Source organism: Mastigoproctus giganteus, chromosome 2 (assembly GCF_048544385.1).
Source record: "Mastigoproctus giganteus isolate SK-2022 chromosome 2, ASM4854438v1, whole genome shotgun sequence".
Classification (NCBI taxonomy): domain Eukaryota; kingdom Metazoa; phylum Arthropoda; class Arachnida; order Uropygi; family Thelyphonidae; genus Mastigoproctus; species Mastigoproctus giganteus.
This window is the reverse complement of record NC_143576.1, coordinates 117246237-117258501: the sequence shown is the minus strand read 5'-3', so window position 1 is coordinate 117258501 and position 12265 is coordinate 117246237. Positions and strand designations below refer to the sequence as shown.

The 12265-nt window shown below is 39.4% G+C and overlaps 1 protein-coding gene across 4 annotated transcripts in view; it reads left to right on the top strand.

Moving 5' to 3' along the window:
• The window catches only part of LOC150089519 (glucose transporter type 1-like), a 1237972-nt gene that overhangs the window by 934969 nt on the left and 290738 nt on the right, over positions 1–12265 (top strand). For all 4 annotated transcript variants that reach the window (XM_090368637.1, XM_090368634.1, XM_090368635.1 and 1 more), the window contains one exon: positions 592–680. In XM_090368637.1, the coding sequence (XP_090224763.1) occupies positions 592–680 (89 nt within the window). The remainder of the gene's footprint in view (positions 1–591; positions 681–12265) is intronic.

Genomic DNA, 12265 nt, shown 5'->3' with positions numbered 1-12265 from the left:
TTAATTGCTTCTGAGTCATTGATTTGGAATTAGTTGTTGTTGTTCTACTAATGCTAATAATGATATTGATGCCATTGTTGAACACATGCAGGCATGTGCACATGTGCCCACAAACAAACACATACACACCACTGTTTTAAATTATGGTAATGCTCACTGCTTCGTTTTCATTCTTAAGGCCATTATAAACAATGTTAATGAGTATACACTGATAGCTTATGTATTGTCAAGAATACTCCATACAGGAAAAAATTGTTTTCAGTTATTCACAGGCAGCCCTGACGTACATATATAAATTATACATATTATTTAGTCATTCTAGCCATGTGTTTAACTCTTCGTTGAATTTTCTTGCCATTCCACTGACTACACATTATGATATATAACCAATGTTTTTCAGATATTAGTATTTAAGATAATTTTCATAAGTAATAATTACTTTCTTAGTAATTGATTTATGCCTACTTAGATGCTGGCAGAATGCAAATGTTGTAAAATCAAACTATCAACAATTTTAAATACTTTGAGTTTTCATTTATTTTGATATAGTGTTTTAGTATTTATTGTAATATTTTATTATAATTTACATAGCCTTGCAAAAGTTACGGTGCTCAAGTTTAGTTGAAGAAGATATGGAAGAAATGAAATTAGAGGATAGGGCACAGCACCAGGAAGCTGCAGTATGTTTGTTCCTAAATTTTTTTTGGAAAATAATTCAAAAATTTAATTAAAACCATTGTAAAAATTATGAAACTTTATGAAAATAGGGTTGAAACTGAATTCAAGAATGAAACTGAATATATTGAAGAATTCCGTTAAATGAATTGAATTCATATATTAATTAAGGAACACTAAAAATTGCACTGTGTCAGTGGGTATTCAGGTGTGTCAGAGAGAGAGAGAGCGAGCAAGCCAGCGAGCTTATACTTAAATTATGAAACTTGTGAATTTTAACTGTACTTAATAAAATTTGAAATATGTCAAAAAATAAATATATTGTAATTTGTGTAAACTTTAGAAAAGTTTCAAAAGTATGTTCTCTTGAAATTAAATTGTTAACATGCACTGCTTGAGTTCCATGCTCCCTGATTTAGAGGCAATAGGGAGAATGTGCACAAGTCAAACACACAAGTTTGCATGGTAGTTAAATGCTCATAGCAATGTGGTAAACAGGTTAGAGAGTAATTTCAAGAAAATGGCAGATATCACAAGACTTGACTAAGGCTGTTCTAGGGTGATTTACATCATAGGCTGATTAATATTGCTGCCTTAGGTAGATTGTTTTGAGGAACAGTTCTCAGACAAATCTATCTAAAAAAGATTGTCTGAGAGCTGAGTTAGGATTGAAATTTTTTATTGTTGTAAAAATATACTATCAGCATGAGCATTATTCATAGAAGGTCCAAGTGATGCAAGGAAGCAGACTTGTTCTGCTTCTATATATAAAAATATGCTTGTGCACACACGCATATACAATCACACACAAGCATGCGTGCACACACACACACACTCACTCACTCACTCACACGCACACACGCACACACACACACACACACACACACACACACACACACACACACACACACACACACACACACACACACACACACACACACACACACACACACACACACACCCCTAAGCTGTCCACCTCTACAATGACAGATGGATGATCGTTACAGAAATCAACTATAAATTTTTGCACATCTATTCTACAACTGTTTTTCCTCAATTTGAATTTATGTCCCCTCAGACGATAAAATCTGGGCAAGAGGAAGAATCCCATCAGCATTGAGCATGCTCAAACCATTCAAGGCTTTATACACCTCCGTCAGATCACCTCGCAGCTGCTAGTCTCCAGACACTAATTTGCAAAACTTTAGCCTTTCTTTGTAAGCCTTTGTTCCATTAACTTATCTTGTCACCTTTCTCTGTACTCACTCCAGTGGCTCTGCATCCTTTCAAAACGGAGTCGTCCAAACTTGTATACAGTACTCAAGATGTGGCCTGACCATTGCCTTATACAAGGGAATAATCACCTCCTTATCCCTGCTAGAAATATTCCTGAATATCATTGACAAGATTCCATGAGTTACTCTTGCAGACTGTCTGCACTGCTCAGAAAACTTCATATCTGACCGCACAACTACCCCCAGGTCCTTTTCACTCTCTACCACTGTCAGTGTAGTACCGCACAGTTGATATGTTACTCTGGGGTTACTGATTCCCATATACAGTGCTTTTTATTTGTCAATATTAAACTGCAGTTGCCACTACTCAGCCCATCTGCTCAACTTTTCTAGATCCTGTTGCAGTAGCGTACTGTCATTAGTGTCATTAACAATCTTGCCAACCTTCTTATCGTCTGCAAACTTAGATACAGTGGATTCCGGTTATTTGGGCTACCGGTTAATCGGGGCAGCATTTATTTGGGGGATAATCTTAAAAAACAGAACCTAATTGAGAAAATAGCCAGGGTTTACTTCGCTTAATTGGGACAGCATGCCGTTTAATTGGGGCAGGAGACCGCAGCACTGGAGAATGCCCTACGATTGTCTCCGATGGTACCATGTGGTTTGGTTGAAAATCTGGAGGTCACAACCATAAAACAATAAAAACAATTAGCAGTCACCTGTTTATTGGGCTTTTCTGTTAGTGAAATCTATCATAAACGGACAGTAAACTCAATCTTACTGAATTTGCGATAATACCGAAAGCTGGAATTCTGTGGGTTATTATGGTGAAATGTGTTTACACTTCCATGAAATCTTCAATCATATAAAAAAATTAATTTTCAGATCTTCTCTTCATTCCTATTTTTAAAGCTTTGTAACTCATTACTTTGTTCTCACTTGCGTGTATCGTGTTACTTGCAATTTGTGTGTGCCGTGTTCTTTGTTATTGATTGCTTATCTTTTTACTGTTTTAAATTTTAACCCCCACCCACAAATGTCAGTGAACAGAAATGTCAACTAGTTAGTATGTACATATTACAGTACATATTAATTATTCCGATTATCACATATATTCTTCCGATTTTCACGTATCATTTAATTTTTTAATTGGTAAGGTAATAAACGGTAAATTTGTGCTTAATATATCTTTGTTTTTATAGCCTGTGGATAATATTCCTCCTATTTTCCATAATTAGAATTGCTGTTTAATAGAATTAAAATTCAATTCACAAATGTGATCACAATGACCGGCGTTTACTACACATCGTATAGTGAATGGTACTTTACTATGGTGAGTTCGTCATAACGTGATTTGATTGTACAGTCAATCAATTGTAAAGGGGGGGTACATTGTATTTTTAACTATTTACGTGAAACTTCGGATAATTGTGGCAGCGGCTTAATCGGACCAAAATGCACTAGTCCCGATGTGTCCCAAATAACCGGAATGGACTGTATTAAGCCTGATATAGCTTCATCAATATCATTAATAAATACAGAAAACAACAATGGTCCCAACATTGAAAGCTGGGGGACTCCACTAATAATGTTAGTCTATGAAGAGCAGTGTCCATTGATTACCACTCTGTATTCTCCCACTCAACCATCCCTTTATCCATAGCAGCAACTTGCCCTCAATGCCACACTGTTCCAATTTGTACAGCAGTCTTCCATATGCAACAGTATCAAAAGTCCTTCTAAGATCTGAGTATGATATGAAAATTATTCGTTGCATTCAGTTCCTTTGTGACCACATCACATTATCCAAACAAATTGGTCAAACAAGATTTCCCCTAAGATGCATTTAGGGCTAAAGCCTCAAGCTGCGAGCAAATTTAGACTATGTATATATTAAGTGCAATAGCATCATTAATGCACAGCCATTTCTGAATAAACAGAAGATTTATAAGGCGGCATCGTTTTAAGTTATATCTCATATTGTGAATACCTTCGCAATGAATTGCCATGAAATTGCACTACTTGGAATAAGTAACGCTTCACCCAAGGAGAAGACTAATGTTACTTATTCTCAGATAGGTACCACCACTCAGACAGCACCGTTTCAGGGCTATTTTGTATTTGTGTGGGATAATAACTCGACTATCCACTTGTCCCTATTAGACTTAGAAAAGCAAAAAGGTACAGGAGAAAGTAATAGTAGGAATGGAAGAGGAAAACAAACGGTGTAGAAAAATGAAAGGGACAGTAACTCCTTCAACTCACACCACTCATAAACTTCTCGAATTTAGAGCTTGAAGGACAGGGTGGATGCCCTCGAAGAAACTAAATTGAGGGGCCCATCAAGCTCTCAGCTGCCCACATCGACGCCAGAGCTTGCACTTGGGCATCGCGTGACACAGAGACAACGCCCAAGGCAGAATGCGCTGGTCCCGAAGGAACTAGTAGTTGTTGGTGACTCTATTGTCAGGGAAACGGGGAACATGCTTTGTAAAAAAGATAGGTGGAACAGGACCAGGGTATGTCTGCCAGGGGCAAAGGTTGATGACGTTGTAGAGCAAATATCATCTTTTAAGGGCACAAAAGGTGATATAGTTGTACACGTTGGCACTAATGATATTAAGAGTAGTAGACCGGCGGAATTACTTAACAAGTACAGGTCACTGTTGAACAAAAGCCGAGAATTAGGGTTGAATTTGAAAGTGTCTGCAATTCTGCCCAGACACGATAGGAGGGAGTATATGATGAGAGCCTTGTCGATCAATTCGGCATTGGAAAGATTGTGCAAGGCTCAAGGGGTAGAATTTTTTTCAGCCTGGACTGTACTTGTTAACAGGAGAGATTGCTTCTACAGGGATGGGATACACTTAAATAGAAAGGGTGCAAGAATATTTGCTGATGCTATCGAGGCTGTGTTAGGTGGGTCGGAAAACTGCTAGCTTGGGGGGAGACAAAGACCAATAGATTGACAGTAGCCACTGGCAGAGGTGAAAGAGATTCTTGCACTGCTTCTATTAGAATGAGCAGAAGCCTGAAAAACAAGATGCATGGTATTTCAGAGACTGCTGGGAGCCATTGCGGTACAAGTAAACACATGGGTTGTGTTAGGGTAGCTAAGAATAGAAACAGGTGCAGGTATACTTGCGTGTACACCAATGCTAGGAGTTTAGTAAATAAATTTGATGAATTTGAGGTATTGCTCAAAACATCAAAGGCAGTTATTGTTGGGATATCAGAGACGTGGTGTCACACAGATATAAGGGATGCAGAAATGCAATTTGGGGAGTACAACGTCTACAGAAAGGATAGACAGGATAGGAAGGGGGGAGGGGTTATGCTATTAGTTAAGAAACACATAAAAACCAAGGAAGTGAAGCCAGTCGACATCGCTGGACAGTGCAGTGTTGAGTCAGTTTGGTGTGACATAAGCATTGGGAGATCAAAATTGAGAGTAGGAGTGTGCTATAGGCCTAATGACTCTGATGAGTATAATAAGGAACTGTACAGGGAAATAGAGTGGGCCAGTAAATCAGAGAGTCTTATAATGGGAGATTTTAATTTCCCAGATATTGACTGGAATTTGGGGGCTGGTTACTCACACACTAGCAGGGCTTTTGTGGATTTATTGGATGATTGTTTTCTACATCAGCATGTTCGGGAGGCAACTAGAGGGAGTAATACTCTTGATTTGATTATCAGCAGTGATTCTTCATGCATTAAGAATCTGCAGATAAATGAACCACTAGGTGGCAGTGATCACAGTGTGCTGAAGTGGGATTTACTGAAAGAGGTAACTACCATTAGGGGTAAAGGGAAGGGTTATTGCTTCCGTAAAGGCGACTACGATGGACTGAGACAGTATTTAAATTCTATACAGTGGGACCAACTGATGATGTTACCAACAGCAAATTCAAAATGGGAAGCATTCAAAGAACTTATCTTGGAAGCTACTAGGCTTTACATACCAACTAAGAAATATTGTTCAAGGTTTAGGCCAAAATGGATGTCAGATGAACTAATGAGGCATATGGCAGAGAAGAAAAATGCATGGGATACTTACAAATTAACACATGACACAGAAGCCTATGATAGATACAAGTTGATATGCAACCAAGTTACAAAGGAGGTTAGGCAGCCAAAGGCAGATTACGAGAAATCCTTGGCAAGGGATGCAAAGAAAAACAGCAAAGAGTTCTTTACTTATGTAAACTCTAGAAGGAAGGGGATGAATCAGATTGGTCCACTTGATATTGATGGGTCAACTGTTGATGATCCTGCTCAGGTAGCGAACAAACTAAATGAATATTTTGCATCGACATTCACACATGAGGAGTTATTCAGCCAGAGGTGTATTCAACTCTAGCAGTAAGCTACAGAATCTTGAAATAACTGGGAGTAAAGTGGAGGAGAAACTGTTGAAGATAAACACAAGAAAGGCACCCGGGGTGGATGGGATCTATCCAGTTATATTAAAGGAGGCAGCAAAGGAAGTAAGCAAACCCTTAGCCATAATTATGAGAGCTTCCTTGGACTCAGGGGAGGTACCCATAGACTGGAAATGTGCAAATGTGACCCCAATTCACAAAGGAGGATCAAAGGCTGACACAAGTAATTATAGACCTGTGAGCTTAACTTCTGTTCCAAGAAAATTAATGGAGGCACTGGTTAAAGAAGCACTGCAGGATCATTTAGACAAGACTTCAGTTATAGCTCAGACACAGCATGGTTTTGTTAAGGGGAAGTCTTGCCTGACCAACTTGATTGGATACTATGATGCAGTCACAAAAGAACTGGATGCAGGGAATAACTTTGATATTATATACTTGGATCTTAGAAAGGCTTTTGATACTGTTGCACATGGAAGACTGCTACACAAATTGGAGCAGTGTGACATTGGAGGCAAATTGCTGCTATGGATAAAGGGGTGGTTGAGGGGGAGAAGATAGAGAGTGGTAATCAATGGACACTGCTCATCGTGGACTAATGTTATTAGTGGAGTCCCTCAGGGCTCAGTGTTGGGTCCATTTTGTTTTCTGTATTTATAAATGATATTGATGATGGTATATCAAGCTTAATGTCCAAGTTTGCAGATGATACAAAGGTTGGCAGGGTTGTCAAGGACACTACTGACACTATGCTGCTGCAACAGGATCTGGAAAGGTTGAGCAGATGGGCTGAGAGGTGGCAAATGAAGTTTAACATTGACAAATGTAAAGTACTACACATGGGAAAAAGCAACCCCAGAGCAACGTATTAACTCTGTGGTACTACACTGACAGTGGTAGAGAATGAAAGGGACTTGGGGGTGATTGTGCAGGCAGATATGAAGTTCTCTGAGCAGTGCCGACGGGCTTCAAGAGTAGCTCATGGAGTATTGTCAATGATATACAGGAATTTTTCCAGCAGGGATAAGGAGGTGATTATTCCATTGTATAAGGCAATGGTCAGGCCACACCTAGAGTACTGTATACAGGTCTGGAGGCCTCATTTCAAGAAGGATGTAGAGCTGCTGGAACGAGTACAGAGAAGGGCAACAAGATTAGTGAATGGAACAAAGGGGTGCTCTTACGAAGAAAGGCTTAAGTTTTGCAAATTACAGTGTCTGGAGACTAGGCACCAGCGAGGTGATCTGATAGAGGTGTATAAAGCCTTGAATGGTTTAAGCATGCTCAATGCTGATGGGATTCTTCCTCTAGCTCAGAAAAATCACCTGAGAGGGCATAAATTCAAATTGAGGAAAGACAGATGTAGGATAGACGTGCGGAAATTTGCCTTTAGCCAGCGGGTGGTTGGTTGGTGGAACAGACTGCCATCCCTTGTGGTGGAGGTTGATATCCTAAATAAGTTTAAGGCTCAGCTGGACAGGTATTTTGAACGAACAGAGGGGTGAAGTGGAAGTGGGTTTTTTTTTTTTTTTTTTGGCTGATGCTGCATAAGCTTGCTTTCTTGCATCAAATGCCTCTACTAATGCTAATGCTAGGCAACGCTTCTCCAGTGGAGAAGGCTGTTGTTACCTATTCTTGGAAACTCTGGACATCATTAGGCTCCCTCTGGTGCCGTTTCAGGGCTATTTGGCCCTTCGGTGGGTGGGTAGGTACCCAAGTGATGCAATGATGGCAAAACAGTTATGAAGTATAACTCCACAATATGAGCGATGCCTGATGGTGTATGATGTATTTAGACTAAGATGCATTTAGGGCTAAAGCCTCATGCTGCGAGCAAATTTAGACTGTGTATATGTATTAAGTGCAATAGTATCATTAATACCAACCATTTCTGAATAAACAGAATATTTATTACAACGACCAAATAGCCCTGAAACGGTGCCATCTGGGTGGTGGTAGTACCTATCTGAGAATAAGTAACAAGTCTTCTCCTTAGGTGAAGCATTACTTATTCGAAGTAGTGCAATACATCTTAAGTACTGTATACAGGTCTGGAGGCCTCATTTCAAGAAGGATATAGAACTGCTGGAACGGGTACAGAGAAGGGCAACAAGATTAGTAAATGGAACAAAGGGTTGCTCTTACGAAGAAAGGCTTAAGTTTTGCAAATTACAGAGTCTGGAGACTAGGCACCGGCGAGGTGATCTGATAGAGGTGTATAAGGCTTTGAATGGTTTGAGCATGCTCAATGCCAATGGGATTCTTCATCTTGCTCAGAATAATCACCTCAGAGGGCATAAATTCAAATTGAGGAAGGACGGATGTCGGATAGATGTGCGGAAATTTGCCTTTGGCCAGCGGGTGGTTGGTTGGTGGAACCGACTTCCATCACTTGTTGTAGAAGTTGATAGCCTAAACAAATTTAAAGCTCAACTGGACAGGTATTTCGAACGAACAGAGGGGTGAAATGGGAGTGGGGTTTTTTTTTTTTTTTTTTGGCTGATGCTGAATAAGCTTGCTTTCTTGCATCATGTGCCTCTACTAATGCTAATATCATGGCAACTCGTTGTGAAGGTATTCACAATATGAGATATAACTTAAAACGATGCCGCCTTATAAATATTCTGTTTATTCAGAAATGGCTGTGTATTAATGATGCTATTTCACTTAATATATACATAGTCTAAATCTGCTCGCAGGTTGAGGCTTTAGCCCTAAATGCATCTTTGTCTAAATATATCATACACCATCAGGCATATCTCATATTGTGGAGTTATACTTCATAACTGTTTTGCCATCATTGCATGACTTGGATACCTATCCACCCACCGAAGAAGGGCCAAATAGCCCTGAAACGGCACCAGGGGGTGCCTGATGATGTCCGGAGTTTCCAAGAATAGGTAACAACAGCCTTCTCCACTGGGGAAGCATTGCCTATTCGAGGAGTTTATGAGTTTTTTGAGTGGTGTGAGTTGAAGGAGTTATTGTCCCTTTCATTCTTCTACACCGTTTCTTTTCCTCTTTCACTCCTACTATAACTTTCCCTCTACCTTTTTTGCTTTTCTAAGTCTAATAGGGACAAGTGGATATTCGAGTAGATATTCACATACATACATAAATAGCCCTGAAACGGCACCAGGGGGAGCCTGATGATGTCCGGAGTTTCCAAGAATAGGTAACAACAGCCTTCTCCACTGGGGAAGCATTGCCTGTTCGAGGAGTTTTTGAGTGGTGTGAGTTGAAGGAGTTACTGTCCCTTTCATTCTTCTACACTGTTTATTGTCCTCTTCCACTCCTACTATTACTTTCTTCTGTACCTTTTTGCTTTTCTAAGTCTATTAGGGACAAGTGGATAGTTGAGTTATTATCCCACACAAATACAAAATAGCCCTGAAACAGTGCTGTCTGGGTGGTGGTACCTATCTGAAAATAAGTAACATTAGTCTTCTCCTTGGGTGAAGCGTTACTTATTCGAAGTAGTGCAATTTCATGGCAATTCATTGTGAAGGTATTCACAATATGAGATATAACTTAAAACAATGCCGCCTTATAAATATTTTGTTTATTCAGAAATGGCTGTGTATTAATGATGCTATTGCACCTAATATATACAAGATTTCCCCTTAACAAACCCATACTGTGTCCGAACTATAACTGAAGAAGTCTTGTCTAGATGATCGATCCTGTAGTGCTTCTTTAACCAGTGCCTCCATTAATTTTCCTGTCACTCTTTGATTCTCCTTTGTGAATTTGGGTCACATTTGCTCATTTCCAGTCTACTGGTACCCCCCCCCCTGAGTCCAAAGAAGCTCCCATAATTATGGCTAAGGATTTGCTTACTTTCATTGCTGCCTCCTTTAATATAACTGGAGAGATCCCATGCATCCCCACTACCTTTCTTATGTTTATTTTCAACAATTTTTGCTCTCTTTTGCTCTCAGTTATTACAAAATCATTTAGCTCACTGCCAGTTATATATACCTCTGGCATTCCCCTCCCTGAATAACTTCTCATGTAGCCCCGAGTGCAAAGCGATAGTGACAAGTGATTTTCTTCCTCTGATTATAGAGTGCTCTGCAAATTGATATAGTTTTGTTTCTTTTCTAGTGTGCTTATTATTTTGTGTACTTGAAGTGGTTTTGCACTTTAGAGGTTAAAAGTAAGAATGAAGAAAGGAAATCCACTTTTCTTTTCTTAGTCTTTATATTTATTACTAACTAACTCTACTAATTTAATCAACCGCTTGGTCACTAGTGGCACTGCTTTTTCACCCTCAATTTTTCAAAGAGTGTGATCACTGAATGGGGTTTATGGAACTTTCCTGAAGATGAAATAGTCCAGGAACTTAAAGATCAAAAAATCAATCAGGCAAAAAGGATCATGATCCGAAAAGATGGCAGTTTAATCCCTACCTGGAGTATAATTTTAACTTTCAGTTCTCCAAACTTACCAGATTCAGTCAAGGCAGGATATTTAAAATGTGGTGTTTGGCCATATATCCCGAACCCCCTAAGATGTTTTAAATGCCAGAAATTTGGCCATTCTCAGACAGCATGCTGTGGAGATGCAACATGTGCAAACTGTGGGTGTAAAACTGATACACAAACAGAATGTAAGGCACCAACTCCACAATGTCCTAATTGCAAGGGCAACCATCCAGCATACTCCAAAGACTGTGACCTCTGGAAGTTGGGGAAAAAAATACAAAGATATAAAATTGGAAATAAAGTTTCTTACCAAGAGGCAAGAAAACAAGTAAAATTAAGTACACCAAAATGCACTTATGCTTCTGCCACTTACAGTCGCCAATCAGTAGCATGTCAGACAGAAGTGTCCATCCATCCAGACACATCGATCTCAGACTGTGCTCAGTCAGTCCTCTTGGCCCAGCCTCTATCTCCACCAAAGGTAGTAGACCAATACTGTAATACACCACTGACTGTTCCATCCCAGAGACTTCCCCATTGTTAAGCAGAGAGAATTTGCAAAAATCAGATCCAGTTGAGGTGAAGCAATCTCACCTATCAAGCATGGACACAGATGATATCACCAACTCAGAAGATCTGCTTGAAATACATGCAGATGATGATATGGAAGAAAGCAGTGTCTCAGAATGCTCAAATTTTTCAAGAAAAGAAAAATCAAAACTCAACAGATATAAACAAGCCACTCACAAAAAGCAGACACTCATCTTCTGCTCACAAAACCAAATAACGAACAAATCATACAATGGAATTGCACAGGTTTTCACAGCAGTATTGGTGATATCTATGAACTAATTCACGATTACAATCCTGCTGCTATATGCTTACAAGAAAAAAATTTAACAACAGAAATATCCAATTCTGTCAAAAGTTATAGCTTCTTCAGACAAGATCAATCTGGTACTAACAGCCCCCATGGAGGAGTAGCCGTACTACTCGTGGATTCAAGAGTTCTCTCCAGACTCATTCTGTTGCAAACACAATTGGAAGCTGTCGCCACACGTGTAGTAATTGGTATCACTCTGACACTGGTCTCAATTTATCTTTCTCCGAACCAATTATGTACAATTCAGCAGCTGGAAAGTCTTATTTCTCAATTGCCATCTCTATTAGGAGATTTTAATGGACATCATCCATTATGGGGTACTCTGGTCTGAGATGGACGTGGTGAGCTTATTAAAATGCTACTTGACAGAGAGAATTTGATACTATTGACTTACCCACATACATCCATTTTCCTACTGGGTAAACTACTGCAATAGATCTCTCAGTTTTCTCTCCGATCCTCTTCCCAAATATAGAGTGGGTAGTATATGACAGTCCTCTAAACAGTGACCATTATCTGTCGATCTGTAGTATTGAAACCACTCATTCCAAACAAACAGAAAAAAAAGCAAAATGGAAATTTTCTAAAGCAAACTGGACAAAATTTACCAGGCATGTATCTTTTGATGATGACATTATAGTGTCTTCTGCTATTGAA